Raw genomic sequence first — 17,161 nt, 5'->3', positions numbered from 1 at the left:
AGACTTTTACAACCCCCTGGGTGGATCGCTGAGTCTCTTAAGGAATGCAGGCAATGAAGCAGGATAAGATGACTTTGCACCACCCCTTTTTTTTCTTCCTCTCTTCTCCCTCAAGAGTTGGTAAAAAAACACAGGTTTTGATGTATGAATCTGCAAGAAAGTTTCTACTTACTTTTTCTCTAAACCGCACAGACAACAGTAGGAGCCAGACTTAACTACTTGTAGCGAGCCTGTGAGAGAAGAGGAGCAGACCTTTGGTCCGTGCTATTATTGAAGGATGGATGCGAAGTCTTTTTCCTAGTGAAAACTCCTTTATTAGTTACTCCTATAGACCTCTCTACCAAATACAGAGAGGAGTCTAAGAGACAGACTATGCAACATCTAATGTCTCTCTTTTTGGAGTGGGAGGCTATTGTCCAGTCCTGGATGTCACTGCTCTCAACGCCTTCGTTCAGAAGACAAAGTTCTCCATGGAGACATCGAAATCAGTCCTTACAGCGGTAGGAAAGGTCCACTGGATGGTCTCTTTAGACCTCCAGGATGCTTCCACATCCTCATCCATCCGAATGTCAAGCAATACCTGAAGGTTCGTGTGTAGGAGGAAGTTATCCAGTTTAGGGCTCTTTGTTTCAGTCTAAGCACCACCCTTCAAATAGAGGGTACGTATGTTAGGATCTGTCGTTCTTCTATTCCATAGACCTCTTCCAAGGAATGTCAACCTTAAAACTTCTTACAAGCTCCCTATCCCCTGGAAGAAGGAATGTCGAACGACAAAGGAAACGAGAGGCTTTAGCTGCTGAGCAGACGCCTCCTCGGGCATACCTATTGACGCTTCTTAGGACGCTCACCTTCATCATAGGAAAGGTGAGGTAAAAGTTTTTTCATCATCTTCGGATGACGCAGCGCTCAGACGAGGCTGGCGTCAACTTCCGGACCTCTGAAGAGGAAGGTGGACACGGTCAATCAGCGTCCTATCATGACACGCAAGCTTCTGGTTGTAGTCTTTTGAGCAGTCCTGGGCGTTTTTTCTTTCTACCGAAGAAAACTCTCCTACGTAACATCCTTTAAGGATGTCGGCAACTGTCAAATAACGTCCAACTCACCCAGTTGTAGGATAGTTGTCTGAGCCTAGCATGACATCGGTTCATGCTCCTTCTCCACTGTTAAACTGGTTATCGTCTTCTGGACGCTCTGCGTGTTTTTTAAACAGTGTAGGAAGAGAGCTTGTGGTAGACATGATGTCTCCTGTACTACAACAGGTTGACCCTATTTTTATTATGCTGCTAGATAAGCAATAGAAGCTCTCTCCGCTCATGCTAGTGTATCAGCCTGCGAACAACAAGAGAGTAGCAGACCTGGACCCTGAGTGTCAGGTAACTTCACACCTGCACACCAAGCGTAGTGAGGCTACGAATCGAGATGTTCTTGATGACGAACGTCTTTACAACTCCCTAGTTATATGTCGTATTTTAGCCATTTTAACCCAAGGAGTCGAGCAGACAGACATGACGTCGAACGTCCACCTAACGGGACGTCGAGCTTTCAGCGGAACATGACGTCCTGCAGAACGTGATGTCGAGCGTCCAGCAAGACGTGACGTCGAGCGTCTATTGGGACGCGATGTCAACCATCAAGCAGAATGCGACCCCAAGCATCAAACAGCTCGGGACATGGACTTGTATGCATTTCCACTGTTCAATTCATTACAATGGGATGCAAAAGTTTGTGTCACACGAAAGGAACGGATTGACTCTTTTGGCCCTCAGAGAGTGGTTCACAGAGGTTCTGCAATGGATGGTAGACTCTCAAAGAAGTCTTTCATTAAGAGTGGTTTTACTCACCGTATTCATGGCACAAAGACTTGGACCTTTCTAATGTTAAAGACCTACGTAAACTTCTCAAATCGTTTGAAACATCAAAGCAACAACTCCAGGATTCACCAGTTTGGAATCTGAATATTGTTCTGAAGTTCACTATGAGTGACAGGTTTGAGCCCTTGCATTCAGCTTCATTTAAGGACCTCACGATGAAGACTATTTTTGGTCAGTCTGGCGACAGCTCACAGAGTCAGTGGGATTCATGCTTTTATCTTAAATGATTGGTTTTTTCGAGATCACAAAGCTATTTGCTCGTTGCAGTTAGGCTTTCTCACCAAGAACGAACGCCCTTCTCAACCTTGACCCAAGGCTTTTGAGATTCCGAACCTTTCGGATGTGGCTGGTGAGGAGTTAGAGAGAGTCCTGTGCTCAGTAAGAGCCCTGAAGTTATATCTGAACTGAACGAAAGAGTTGCGAGGCTAGTCGGTAGCTCTTTGGTGCTCGGTCTAGAAGTCCTCATTACAGATGTCGAAGAATGCTCTTTCATTCTTCATCAGGCTCTTAATTAAGAGGCTCATGCACTTTGCAGTAAGGCAGACTGCAAGTTTTTATAAAGGCCAAAATGCTTGAAGTTCAAACTGTAACAACCTCGGTGGCCTTCAAGCAGAATAGATTGTTGCAAAGCATTAAGGACACAACCTTTTAGAGGAGTAAATCTGTGTTCGCTTCACATTATTTGAAACGTGTCCAGACTCTTTTTGAGGACTGCTTCACTCTGGTACCATTCGTAGCAGCGAGTGCAGTAGTGGGGGAAGGATCACCACTACGTTCCCATAATCCTAATACCCTTTTCTTCCCTTGGAACTTTTGTATTTTTATGGTTGCTTGGAGATTGGTCGACAGTCTTCCACAATCATTGATTTTAGCAGGTGGTCAATTTTGTTCCTTGAGAGAGCCCGGAACAAGGGTATTGGTTGAGGTCCTGTCAACATAGAGGTTTTTACACTGGTTTGACAGCTCCTAGAGGTCTTCAGCCCCCTGAGTGGATCATTGGGCCTCATAAGGAAAGCGGACTAATGACTATTATCATAAAAGTCAGCTTCCTTATCAGGTACAAACCCTTAAGCTTGTTATTTAACTCTTAAGTAATATTCCAATAATGTTGGCTGTCTCTGACCCTCCACCAAGGGTGTCAATCAGCTATATACAGTATATATGTCCACTGGGTAAGTCAGATGTTTAAAAATTGTTTTCATTATAAAATAAATTTTTGAACGTACTTACCTGGTGGATATATATATTTTAACTCCCTCCCTCCTCCCCTCTAGAGACCTATGGGCATGGAAAATCTGAAGATACAGGGAGTGGTTCTAAGTACTGTCGCGTGAGTGCTCATTGGTGGCTACATTATCGGCGATTGCCGCGAGTTTTGAATTTCTGCCATGACGTCAGGGTCTTAAGCTATATATATATATCCACCGGGTATGTATGTTAAAAAATTTATTTTATAATGAAAATATCATTTTGAGCTAGAATTCGTGGATTGGAAACAGAGTGTGGCCTAGGGGATCGCCTGTAGGTACTGGAACACTCCTTGCTGAGGGAGAGTCCTTCCAACCACTGGTCAACAGTCTTCTTGATTGTGGGGAGAATCGCCTACTAGACTATGACAGCAGATGTTGGTTGTGTCTTTCCTGTCCACGGAAAAGTCTTCCTTCGCCCGTTGGTCTCCCCTTTGTCCACGGAAAAGTCTTCCTTTGCCCGTTGGTCTCTCCTTTGGAGGATTATTCCAGTGAAGCAAGGAATTCACTCACTCCTGTGTAGAGGGAGTACCCCTCCACCATCCTCTGTGCAGCAATATTGCTGCTTGCTGAATAGATCAATTACAGCGGTATCAAACGGTGGTCACATTTCCTGTCTGCTAGAGAATCTTCTTTTTCCCGATTGGTCTCCCCTTTGAGGGATACCTCAGGCAAGAATTGAATTCACCCATTCCCCGCCATAGTTCTTCAAAGAAGGCCTTGTCATCAGCAGTCTTGTCTCGTTAGAAGATTCATCTCGCTTACTGACATAGATCTTGAGAGATCCTACGAAAATTGGATTCATCCATCCCCCTGATCTTCTAGAGCAGGTTATCAGACGTGTCTTGCCCAGCAGACTCTTAACGCCAAATTGACTCATCTACAATTTCCGACAAGGATCTCGAGAGAACTCCATCATCGACTCTTAACAGCCGCATGTGAACATATTTCACAAAGCAGTATCTTCGCTGTGAATTCACACCTGGAAACTATCCAGCTCCTCTTGGAGAGTGTTTTTTACAACAAGTTGTAAAGAGGATGCATTGATACTTTCGTAGATCTTCAGCTTCGGCCGTCCAGGCCAAGTGGACTGTAAGTTGGTATCATGGAAGGATGGAAGGGGTATCCCTCCATTCGATGCTACTATGCCAGCATTAGAGGAGTTCCTTGTTTACCTTCGGGAGGAAAGCTTCTCTTTGTCTCGGCAATGAAAGGCCACAGCTAGTTCTTGAGGCTCGCCTGCAGACTAAAAGGAACTAACTTTTCCTCTACGTCAGCATTGCCCCTCCTCTTTCGGAGTTTCAAGCCTACAGATACTTCCTCGGAAAGGAGACCTCGATCCAGGACTCCAAGCAGCAGATGTTGATCTGGCCTCGATGGTAGGTGTCCTGCTCGTGTTGGCTTCACCCAAGAGAGTTGGCGAACCCCATTGGCCGCCCTTAATGTGTCTCATTCACTGCGATTTGTAATACTCGACCTCATTTCTGGCAGCGCAGATCCCAGAATCTGAATCCTTCGCAGCATGACTAATGATCCAGGTCAACAGTTACTCTACCAAAGAGAAATTGGAGACTACCTCAAGGAAACTACAAGACCTCTTCCCCGAGTGTCGGCACAAGACTACTCTGTGACGTAGGCCTTGTCAGAGGGTGTGTAGAAGCATCAAATGACCTTCACCGTCCACTTCCTGCAAGACGTGAACCACATGAACATGGAGACGTTCTTCATGGATCCTGTGATGGTTATATGATAAATAATAGTTTGAAAACCTCAGACTCCTTGATGGACAAGTAGCTGATAAGAGGGCAGAGTTTAGTCATGGTTGAGTCTTGGATGAATGACAAAGAATAACTGGTTCTTTTTTTTTCTATCATCTTTCACCCTGTGGAGTAACAGCACCTATAGTATTTGAAAAACTGATCCCTGCTATCTAGAGGTGGAACCATTTCCCTTGTGTAACCTGGGATAGATAGATAATCAGTGATCCCTCGCCACTTTGCGGTTCGACTATCGTGGACTCTGCATCGCAGTTTTTTTTTTGGGGGGGGTCGAAAAATAGAAATTCCAAAATACAATTCCTGGATTGCAGAAAGCAACCATGTTTCATCATGATGCGCAAAAGAAACGGCTTCCGGGCTGCCAGACAAGAAGAGCAGCTTGCTCTTATACCCACTGGAAGTCAAACAAGGCACGTAATTGGTTACCGCAGCAAGATCGACGAATCAGAGTACTAGTGGATGTATCCCGTGAGCTGATGGGCTGCGCATCATCACATCCTTTCCCAGCATCTTACTTTGGTGTATCCCGCTGCTCTGCCAGTCTCTCGTTCACAATGTACAGTGGTACCTCTACATACGAATTTAATTCGTTCCACAACCAACTTCTGGTGTAGAAAATGTTCAGAAGTAGAAACGAATTTTCCCATAAGAATACATGGTAATTCATTTAATTCGTTCCTCAGCCTAAAAACCCATAATAAATCCTTAATAAATGGCTACACATAATTACACATAACAATAACATAACTGCATAATATGGAAGAAGCATGTAAAAAAGATAATTATAAAGAAATAATAAATGAAAAATGTGTTTTATTGCCACTTTACCTTAGAGACAGGCCAACGCAGGTGTAGGATTTGCTACGCCAGGAGGAGACGGACGATCAGCGAGAAGGTAGACATGGTGTTAACATGTTCTTTAAATAAATACTCTCTCTCTCTCTCTCTCTCTCTCTCTCTCTCTCTCTCTCTCTCTCTCTCTCTCTCTCTCTCTCTCTCTCTCTCTTGTTCTTCTTCACTGTTAGTGTTAGAGACGTCTATTAATTTTTTCTGAGAGAGAGAGAGAGAGAGATTAAACAAAAATGAGAGATTAAACAAAAATGTGTTGTGTACATATGATTTTTAACAGCGTTAACGAGTTGAAAGACAGTTAAATGTAACTAAAAAAACAATATCAGCGAATCTGAATTCCTTTATTAATTAAAACAAATATTGATACAAACGCGCGTGTGTGTATGCGCAAACACACACACACGCACGAGGAGACACGATCGGCGAGGAGGTAGAGATGGTGACTGCGATAACATACCGTAACTTACACTACGGAAATTTTAATCTAACTTAGCTTATTTGTTTTTTTTTTATTTCTTTATTTCATATTTTTTACATTTTTTTTCTTTTTATTTTTTATTTTCATCACTTTCAGTGACGAGTTACGGTATGTTATCGCAGTCACCATCTCTACCTCCTCCCCGACTGTCTCTCTTACTGCGTAGCAATTTTTGCACCTGTGTGTGTTTGTGCATACGCACACGAGTGTGTTTGTATCAATATTTGTTTTAGTTAATAAAGGAATTCAGATTAGCTGTTATTACTTTCTTAGTTACATTTAATTGTTTTTCAACTCGTTGACGCTGTTAACCCTTTTACCCCCAGGCTCTTTGGAAATTTCCCACCCTTAACCCCCAAGGGGTAATTTTTTCCCCAGCACATTTTGCAGTATATTTTCTTTAAATTGCTCTAACAGCTTTAATTTTTGTCATAGAGAGGTCGGGTTGGTCTCATTCTCTTGGAAAATGCCTGAATTTTCTCAAAAAATTATCAAAAATATGAAAAAAAATTTTATAGCATTTTTTTGCAAGGACGTACCGGTACGTCCATGGGGGTAAAGGGATGAGTATTGTGAAACGTACCAGTACGTCCTTTGGGGGTAAAAGGGTTAAAAATCATATGTACTCTAAACACATTTTTGTTTAATCTCTCTCTCTCTCTCTCGGAAAAAAAAATAATAGACGTATCTAACACTATAACAGCGAAGAAGAACGAGAGAGAGAGAGAGAGAGAGAGAGAGAGAGAGAGAGAGAGAGATTTTATTTAAAGAACATGTTAATGCCATGTTTAGAGAGAAACAGAAAAAGAGAGAAGTCTTATTGAAAAGAGCTTGTTAATGCTATCATGGTTTTCTTTGCTTCACTTTTTTCTTTCTTTCTGTTCATCACGCTGGCCCTTCTCACAAATGATCGTTGCCAACAATCTCTTTGTCCTTTATCCCTATCAACAAAAGGCGTTCTATCTCTTCCAGGGTATTGCTAAGATGTCTTGTAATAATGGTGATCCCCTTCGATGGTTATTTGCTTTAATGGCTGCCTTCAGCTTGATGATCGTGGAGATCATAGGCCTATTCCGGCCATATTGTTTAGCCATACAATATCACTCACATGCACACTGCTCTCATGTTTTTCTATAATTTCTTGCTTCAATTCTAATGAAAGAATAGCCTTCTTCCTGTACTGAAACTTAGCTTCATAGGCACCATGATTATAGGTAAAATCAAAAAGGAAATGTGAGAAAAGGAAGAAAATAAGCACTGTTAATAACAGAACAAACAGAGGACAACCACACGATACACACAAGAATAGAGAACTGAGCACTCAACGCTCAATGGCGTAATGTTTACTTCGTGTGTCGAAATAAAATTCGGGTGTAGAGTAAAAAATTTGCTCAAATTTTACTTCAGATGTTGGAAAATTCGGATGTAGATACGTTCGTTTGTAGAGGTTCCACTGTACTGTACTCTAACAAGTGTCTCGCGTTCGTAGTGTTCTGTGATTCATTCAACTTATGTAAAGCCGTTAAAATACATATGTCCCCATACCCCCTTGTTAGGTGCGATTGTGTAACGTTTATGGTACCCCAAGAAGAATGCGATGACTCAGAGAACTCCTACCTTTACCAGTCACAGTGCTAGTATCATAAGCACACAGCTTGCATAGCCCACTGACCATGCGTAGCACAGTATTTAGTGAGCTGTAAGAGCTCCTACCAGTTACATGTAGAGCACGTCCGGAGAAAACCCCAGGTCAAATGCTGATAAGCCAGATTGGTGCGGACTTCCATGCTCCTAAATGTTAAGTCATCCCCTATAAATAGCATTGGTTTATATTTAGTAATGGAAAAAATTACAAATTTGGAAGTAATTTGTATTTTTCCTAACAATACAAACCTGTAGCTATTTATACAAATTGGCCTGCCAGCACCTATCCCCTTTGAAGTCCTACCGCCAAGCAAAGTGGGTTCACAGCCCAGGTGTGTGAGTGAGGGAGGTAGAAACTACCTCCCACCCCTGTTAACTAGCTGGTGGATTGTTAACCCTAGCTAAAAGTCTAATTTCTCATCTTTCAGCTTTGCCGGAAGTAATATCACCTATAAATACAGTAGCTACAGGTTTGTATCATTAGGAAAAATACAAATTACTTCTTCCAAATTTGTCATTTTAAGAAGTCTACCTGTCAGAAGCTTCAAGGGTTTGGCTGTCACATCAGAAATAAGACCTTACATCACAGCCTACACTTGAGCATTTTCAAGGTATCCCGGAGTTAACATTAATTCTGCATTGATTTTTCCCTAACCAAACTGTACTCTAATCTTGAAATTCATTTTCAAGAGATTTATTCATAAATGCATCCCAAAAGAAGGGACCAATCAAGAATCCATTTAGTAATGTAGCTGATAACTGCAGAAGTCTGATGGACACTATATATTAACAACAGATTTTTACTATTTTTTTTTAATCAATAATTTGACATAATTTCCTCTTGCAGTACATGGAGAGATTTGGAATTTACTGCTGCTACAAAACGTGTGTCAAAGACTGAGCAGGATGACAGGATGTCGCAAGTTGTTGTTAGTATAATGTCAGTGGTGAAACTTCTTGGATCTCACAATGGGGATTTTATCATTGAATACGAACAGGTGTGTAATTGAGACATTTTAATCCTCTTTTCTTTTGTATATTTTGTTATCAGTCTGGTAACTTATATTTTAATATAATATAATTTTGAAAAGCAATATTGTGATAGGTAATTTTATGAAAAATTGAATTCCTCTTTTCTGTATCCCTTTCTTTTTGTCATTATTCCCTTCATTCCATTTTACATAGATCAACCTTATTTCTGTATTATAAGGTGTCTCTTTCTTGTCATTTGTAAGTCATGTATTGAAAAGAAAAGTACCCAGCACTCAAGGTTTACTTTTCTAGCATGTCATGCAATTATTTTCTGATTAAAGTTTTCTAGTTACTCCTAATTGGCTTTCTCTCAAGAGGAAGCTGTATTATTTAATTTTGAGTTGGGTTCCATCACTTCAATCACTTGATTTCTTTATCCTAATAGATCATGGTCTTAATTAGGTATTGCATATGGAAAAAAAATAACCAAGTTGATCTTACATGTAAATCAACCATCGACCTTTAATAGGAGTATAACATCGGCGAAGCTGAAATGGTTTTATACTTTTTAACATGGTAAACAATTGTTTCCTGTTGGGTGGGAGGTGCAACCCACCCACACCCAACAGGTAGACCAAACCTCATTTTGACTTTTGTCGCCTTACTTTTCGACATCTTCGTCTTTTGCCTTTTCTTTCAGATTGAATGAATGGTCTTGCAGACAGTCGTGTTTGAGGGATATCTATGGAAGAAGTCAGTGATATGTAGTGTTTTCTATCTCTAATTATGTATCCGTTTTCTATGCTACCTGCTGTTATCCAGCATACGTTTTCTTGTTTGTCGGCGTGTCTGTTGCTTTTCTATCCCTCTCCTGCATCCTTACGAAAAAATGTGAATATAAGGAATCTGGCCAGATTTCCTAAACAAATCGTTGGTGCTCCGTCGAAGAAAGAGTTCTGCCGCCCACGAGTGTGTAGGTGAAGGGCAACACTTTTCTATCAATGTTTACCAATTCCAAAAAGTGCTAAGGACATATCCCCTGGTTGTTCTATTGTAATCTCCTTTCGCCGTAAGAGTCTTCATCGGCCTGGATGACTCCTGAGGGAACGAACTTTAATTTCTTCCATTTCCCTGCCTCCTCTTCATTAGAACCTGCTGCAACACTGAGCAGAAGAAGTAGAAGTCTTTGAAGAAGTCAAGGAAGACTAATTAATAGGAATCGTATGACTCCGTTTCTCTCTCAATGGGAAAGACAGTGCATGGCCAGGAACCTCCCTTGAGTAAGTGCCAAGAGTTGTTCCATAGCTCCAACAGATGAACCACTTCTTTTTTGTACAATTTAATCATCCAACTATCTTTCCAGTCTCTTGGCATTTCCTCTATATCCAAGATATTTGTCCAATAGGATGTGCACCCACTCCTTCCCTATAAATACCAAATGCCTTAATCATTTCTTGTGTTTCCTATGACTTTAATGCAGCTTTATTTACTATTCCTTTTTTAACATTGCAGACTTCACCATCTCTGTTGTTTGCTATTAGTCCTTCTACTGTAGGGATATTTTCCAGTTCTTTACACTCACTCTTGGTATTTAATAGTTGTAAAAAATAGCCGTCCCACCTTCTCTTGGCTTCCTATTCCTCAATTGACATATTCCCGCTGTGACATTACAACAATTAGAATAGCGCGAACATATCCCTGCATGTCGTATAGTTATACAGTACTTGTGAGGTGTCAAAGAAGAAGAATTGGGTAGGTAAATGCTCCCCGCACTCTAGTTTTGGGGTGTCTGAATTTGCATGGATGTAGTACAATAGTGTGTGAAAGATGTGAGATTGGAAGCATATTTTAGAATAGAGGGATGGAAGTATGGGCCTTGTGTGAGACAAAAATAAAAACGAAGGGTGAAATGACAGGTAAAGTGTCTGGGATTAAAAGGGGAAAGAGCAAAAGAGGGTGTGGCTTTTTTGCTGAGTGAATGAATGACAGATAACGTAGTGATATGGAAGGAGGTATCATCTAGGTTAATGTGGGTAAAGAATGTTGGGCTTTTGTTCGTGAACCGATTCCGCCCGAGATAAACAATCTGCAACCACGTTATCCTTACCTGATATATGCTTTACATTATTACAATATGGTAGAAAACTTAATGACCATCTAGTTAACATTTGATTATTATTCTTCACTTAATTAACAAAAGTTAAAGGATTGTGATTTGAATAAACTGTAATTTCTTCATTCTGTGAAGAGCAGAATGAATTGACTAGGTTTGTAGGACTGAGTAGGAAGAATTCTGTAGTTGTGATGGGTGACTTAAATGCCAGAGTGGGTGCTGGAGAGATAAAAGGTGTCACTGGGAAGTATGAGTGGTGAGAGGCTGCTAAATTTATTTGTTTAACTAGGGCTGCTGATAAGTTGTACAAGTAATGCCTGTAGATATGAAATTAATTGGTTCCGGAGTGGCTTTCATGCCATTATTTTTTTCATATGAAGATTCACATTTTACATGTAAATTGCCTAACTTGTTCCAAGCCCTAGGAAAACACTTCATTAAATTTTGTAATAAAGCTTTAACCATAGTGAAATACAGTCAAATACATTTGAATCATTCAATATGCCTAACTTAACTGTTAATACCTATAAATGAAGTAGTTATTAGAACATAGTGCAATGATAAATGGAAAATAATACAATGTATACTGTACAATACTGTACATATACAAAATATACAGTACTGTATGTACTGTAGTGTTATTATAATTACCCTTACTATAGATAGGTATATTTTTTATCATGCATGAACAACCCGATTTTTTGAACCCGCAAATATTTTTGATAGTAACTATTTTATTGTAGTGTAATACAATTAATATTCATTTCTTTCTCTCCGTCACTTAAATTCTCCATAACTCTGATCCATACATTACAGTTGGTACAATCCATTTCTTATACAGAACTCTTTATGTTCATCATTTCTAACCCTCAATATTCATTACCACTCTCTTCACTGCCCATAACACTTTACATCCCTCATTAATTCTGACGTACATCTGCTTCCACTCCACCATTTGCAACAACAACAAACCCCAAGTACTGTACTTAAACTGATTTACTTCCTCAAGTAACTCTCCATTCCACATGACATTCATCCTAGCACCACCCTCCCTTGTCGTGCATCTCATAACTGTACTCTTACCCACATTAACTCTCAACTTCCTTCTCTCACACATGCTCCCAAACTTCTGTCACTAATCGATCTAGCTTCTCCAAGTCTGCAATCAATACTGTGTCGTTCGCAGACAACAACTAATTCACCTCCCATTCATGATCACCCGCATCTATCAGATTCAATCCTCGATCAAGCTCTTTAGCATTCCCCTCTCTCACACCTCCATCTACAAACAAATTGAACAACCATGGCAACATCGCGCGTCCCTGTCTCAGTCCCACTCTCACTGAAAACCATTCACTCACTTCATATCCTATCCCATCACAATCCCATCACATGCTTTACTGCCTATGTATTGACTGTTCATTGTTTGCAACACCTTCCACCAATGCCATATAACCTCATTACATTCCACATCGCTTCTCTATGAACTATATCATAAGCTTATTCCAGATCCATAAATGCGATATACGTCTCCTTCCCTTTTGTTAAATATTTCTCGCATATCTGCCTAATTGTAAAAATCTGATCCATACATCCCCTACCTCTTCGAAAACCACCCTGTACTTCTAAGATTGCATCTTCTTTTTTATCCTTAATCCCATTAGTTAGTACTCTACCATACACTTTTCTAATTACACTCAACAAACTAATAACCCTTAGATTTACAACACGTGCATATCTCCCTTACCTTTGAGTAGCTGAACAATAAGCGCACGCACCCAGTCCACTGGTACCATTGACAACATAAAACATATATTAAACAATCTCACCAACCAATCAAATACATTCACATCCCCTTCCTTCAACATCTCAGCTCTCACACCATCCATACCAGATGCTTTTCCTACTCTCGTTTCATCTAATGGCCTCTTGACTTCCTCTCCTTTAATCTCTCTTCATTCTAATCTCCCATCACTGGCACCTCAACACCTACAACAGAAATTATATCTGCTGCCCTATTATCCTTAACATTCAGCAACCTTTCAAAATAGCCTGCCCATCTTTTCTTTGTGTCCTCTCCTTTCAACAACCTTCCATTTTCATCTTTCACCGTCTTTTTTCTTCTTGATCCACCCCTTCTAACTCTTTACTTCTTTCCAAAACTTTTTATTTTCTTCATGTGAGCAACCCAATCCCTGACCCCACCTCCAGTCAGCCGCCCTCTTTGTCTCTGCTACCTTACATTTTACTTCCACTTTTTCCTCTGTATCTTCCATACTTCTCTACACTATTATTCTGCAGGCATTCTTCAAATGGCCTCAGTTTTTTCTCTGCCACTTTCATCTTCACTCCATTCCACCATTCACTACCCTTCCTTATGCTGCCTCCAACATTCCTCTTGCCACACACATCACTTGCAATCCCAGCATAATGCCCTTTTATTAACTTCCACTCCTCCTTTAGATCGCATTATCTCTTCCTTTCACTCTGACATATGCCACTTTCAACCTTTTTCGATATTCACTTTTTACCTCTGGTTATTTCAACTCTTCAACCTTCACTATCTCCCTTTTACACTGCCCCTCCTCTTTTTTGCCACAACTAATTTTTTTTTTCAACCAAAAAAATGATCAGACATACTGTTAGCCATACCCCTAAACTAGAGCACATCTTTCAATCTTCCAAACATCATTCTCGTTACCAACACATAATCCATTAATGCCCTTTCTACCACTCTTTCATTTGCCACTTACCGATGTATACTTGTTTTTATCTCTCTTGAAAAAAATACTACTTATCACCAGCTCTTGTTCAACACATTTCTACCAGTCTCTCACCACTCATTTTCACCCGGTACCCCATACTTTCTAATGACACCTACCTCTCCAGCACCTACTCTGGCATTTAGTCACCCATCACAACTACATAATTCCTCATACCCAGTCTTTACACACCTAGTTAATTCATTCCAGAATTCCTTTTGCTCTTCCTCATTTTTCTCGCTACGTGGCCCAAACACACTAACAAAATTCCAACATTCCATACCCAATCTAACCGTTGCCCACATTTACGTAGATGATACCTCCTTCCATTCCACTACTTTGTCATTCATTCACTCAGCAATAAAGACACACCCTCTCTTGCTCTTGCTCATTCCCTTTCAATCCTAGACATACTACCTGTCACTTCACCCTTCCCTTTTATCTTTCTCTCACATAAGGCCAATACATCCATTTTTCTATTCCAAAACATACTTCCAATTTCACATCTTTTACTTTATCATACTACCTCCATGCACATTCAGATACCCCAAAACTAGAGTTTGAGGAGCAGTCTCCCCCCCCCCCCCCCATCTCCTCTCCTTTGATATCTCACAAGAAGTAAGATATCAAACAGGAGAGGTGATTCTAAGTCCCACAGTCTCTTCCCTTTTAGTAGCCTTATACGATGTGCAGGGATACGTCAGCGCTATTCTAATGGTTGTTATTCCCCTGTGGCCACAGGGGCATAATATTTTCAAAGGTTGCTGAATATTGAGGATAATAGTGAGGCAGGTATAATTGTTGTTGCACGGTTTAAGGTGCCAGTGATGAGAGATGAGAATGAGAGAGAGGTTACAAGAGAGGAAGTGTAAAGAGCACTAGATGAAACAAGAGTAAGAAAATTAGTGCATGGTGTAAATTATGGGGAATGAAGTTAAATCCTAAAAAAACTCAAAGTATGATTGTAAGTAGGTCAAGGACAGTGACTCCTCAACATCCAGATCTCAGCATTGATAATATTCCTTTAACTCTTTATGACTATTGAAAATTAGGTGTGATTCTCGACTGACTGCAAATTTACTTTTGAGAAACTCATTAGGTCTGTGTCTTCTTCAATTGAACAAAAAATTGGCTTATTGAGAAAGTCTTTTAAGATTTTCGGTGATCAATCTATTCTGAAGAAGTGTTTTAATTCTTTCATTTTACCTTGTTTCGAGTATTGTTCTTATGTCTGGTCTTTAGCTTCTGATTCTCATCTTAATTTGTTGGACAGGAACTTACGGTCTATTAAATTTCGTATTCGTGATCTAGATATTGATCTCTGGCACCGTCGTTCAATTAGTTCATTATGCATGTTGCATGTGAATTTTTGATACGTAACTTCCCTGGTAGTTATATATATATAACTTAATCCCGCGAATTCGTTGCGCACACAGCAGAAATTCAAAATTCGCGGCAATCGACGCCAGGTGATCATACCTGTGCTCCCTCTATCCAGGTACCTGGAACCATTCCCATTTGTCCTCAGAAATTCCCTGCCGTCGTTCCAGCAGCACGTCGGAAATTCTCTCTATGTTGTGGGTTTGCTTTGTCTACAAATTGGTGCAGTACCCATTGTTTGGTTTTTTGTTGATGGCTTTCGCTGATTTTGGATTCTCCCTATTTACTTTTCACTCGGATAAGAAATATTTTGTTGGTTTTTCGACTTGGACAGTTAGTTTTAGCTGCTTTTCTAGTTTTCAATATGGCTGACTCTGTTTTTAGAAGGTGTGTTAAGGGGTGCAAGACTCAGCTTCCAAAAGCTGCTCTTGATCCCCATGCAATGTGTAAGAATTGTAGAGGGCATGAGTGTTCATTTAATGACAGATGTAATGAATGTGAAAGTTTATCTGAAAGAGAGTGGAGAGAGTATGATCGCTATGTTAGGCGATTGGAAAAGGACAGACTTAGGAGAGCTAGATCGTCAGGTGTTCTGTCTAATAGGTCTTCGGATAGTCAAGTCCTTTCTAACTTGCATAATACTAATATTCCTGATCCTAAACCTAAGGTTATAGTACCAGACCCACCTACGTAGTCAGAGATAAGTCAGCCTTCTTTGAAGGATATTATGGCTGCTATCTCTGCCTTGGGAGTGAAAGTGCAATCCCATACTTCGGATAAGGAAGTGATGTAGGGGGCAGTGCGTGGTTTGCAACGCAAGTTCAGGGATAGTGATAGTGCAGCAGAGGGTGCGTCTGTTCGTGTCTGTCATGCTCTGAGCCCTGGACCTCTTCCATGCTCCCCAACCCCTGGGAGAAGGAAAGTCGACAGGCTAAGGGAGGTGAGAGACGTTGAACAGCGAACGGACGTCCCCTCGAGCGATCCTGTTGACGCATCCCAGGACGCTCCCCCTTGCCGGAGGAAAGGCGAGATGAGGAAGTGTTCGTCTTCTTCGGAAGACGCAAGACCTAGACCCGTTTGGCGACAACCTCTTCAATCGAGACCTCTCAAGAGATATAGGTCCCCCGTTAAGTTCCAGCAACCTTCGTGTAGCAATTGGAGCTCTCCAGAAAGCTTCCTGTCGGAAGAAGACGAGACGTGTCCGCGCCTAAACAGATGTGTAGGACGCACAGTTCGTCGGAGGAAGAAGACGTGCACTTTACATCGGTTCACGCTTCTCCCTCATCTCCGGATTGGGAGATGTCGCAAGGGACTTCACCTCTTCTTCGCCAGAAGACCCCAGCTAGGGTTTACGAAACTGTGGACGCTCCCTTGCAGCGATCTGGACGCATTACAGGAAGCGGCAAGGATCGGGATACTCCCTCGCAGCAGGCTGGACGCATGCAGGATGCACCGCAAGCAGCATGCCTGTCAGAGCTTCAACAGTCCATTATGTCCCTGTTTGACATTTACAAGTTGCAAGGACTTACAGAGGAAGCTCGCAAGAAGGAACCTAAGGATGTCAACAAACCTAGGAAGAGAATAAGATTGGAGCGAGACGTGGACTCTCGGCAAGCTGCAGCACTCATGGACGCTCCCTTGCAGCGATCTGGATGCGTTACGGGAGGTGACAAGGAGCGTGACGCCCCCTCGCGGCATGCGGGACGCAAGTAAGCAAGACGAGGTGTGTGATTCTCCCACTCGTTCTACATCGGAGATCGCTAACCCTTTAGAGGAGATCTCAGAGGAGGAAACGCAAGAAACTCTTCATGCGCAGATCTTAAAAGATTACTTGCAGTTTTGGCGGACTTATATCCGGATGACTTTCAGCAGGCTGTACCTTGGAGCCCGCCCTCACAGTTTTTGAAGGTTAGACCTCAGAAACCTTCCTCCTTCAAGAAGACAGTGTTAGCCAGATCGGTCAAGAGGGCTTTTTCTACTCTGAACGATTGGATTCCTTTGAAAAAGGAACAAGGAAGGACAACCTTTTCCTTCCCCCCAACGAGATTGGCTTCTAGATCCAGT

General features: G+C 41.3%; 1 protein-coding gene across 2 annotated transcripts in view; it reads left to right on the top strand.

Annotated features, from left to right (window-relative positions):
- LOC137650062 (protein CIP2A-like) overlaps positions 1-17,161 on the top strand; it is a 309,476-nt gene that overhangs the window by 252,360 nt on the left and 39,955 nt on the right. For both annotated transcript variants that reach the window (XM_068383107.1, XM_068383108.1), the window contains exon 11: positions 8,718-8,868. In XM_068383107.1, coding sequence (XP_068239208.1) covers positions 8,718-8,868 — 151 coding nt within the window. The remainder of the gene's footprint in view (positions 1-8,717; positions 8,869-17,161) is intronic.

This window comes from Palaemon carinicauda, chromosome 11 (assembly GCF_036898095.1).
Source record: "Palaemon carinicauda isolate YSFRI2023 chromosome 11, ASM3689809v2, whole genome shotgun sequence".
NCBI classification, from domain to species: domain Eukaryota; kingdom Metazoa; phylum Arthropoda; class Malacostraca; order Decapoda; family Palaemonidae; genus Palaemon; species Palaemon carinicauda.
The sequence above is the reverse complement of the archived record's forward strand: the minus strand, read 5'-3'. Positions and strand labels throughout refer to the sequence as shown.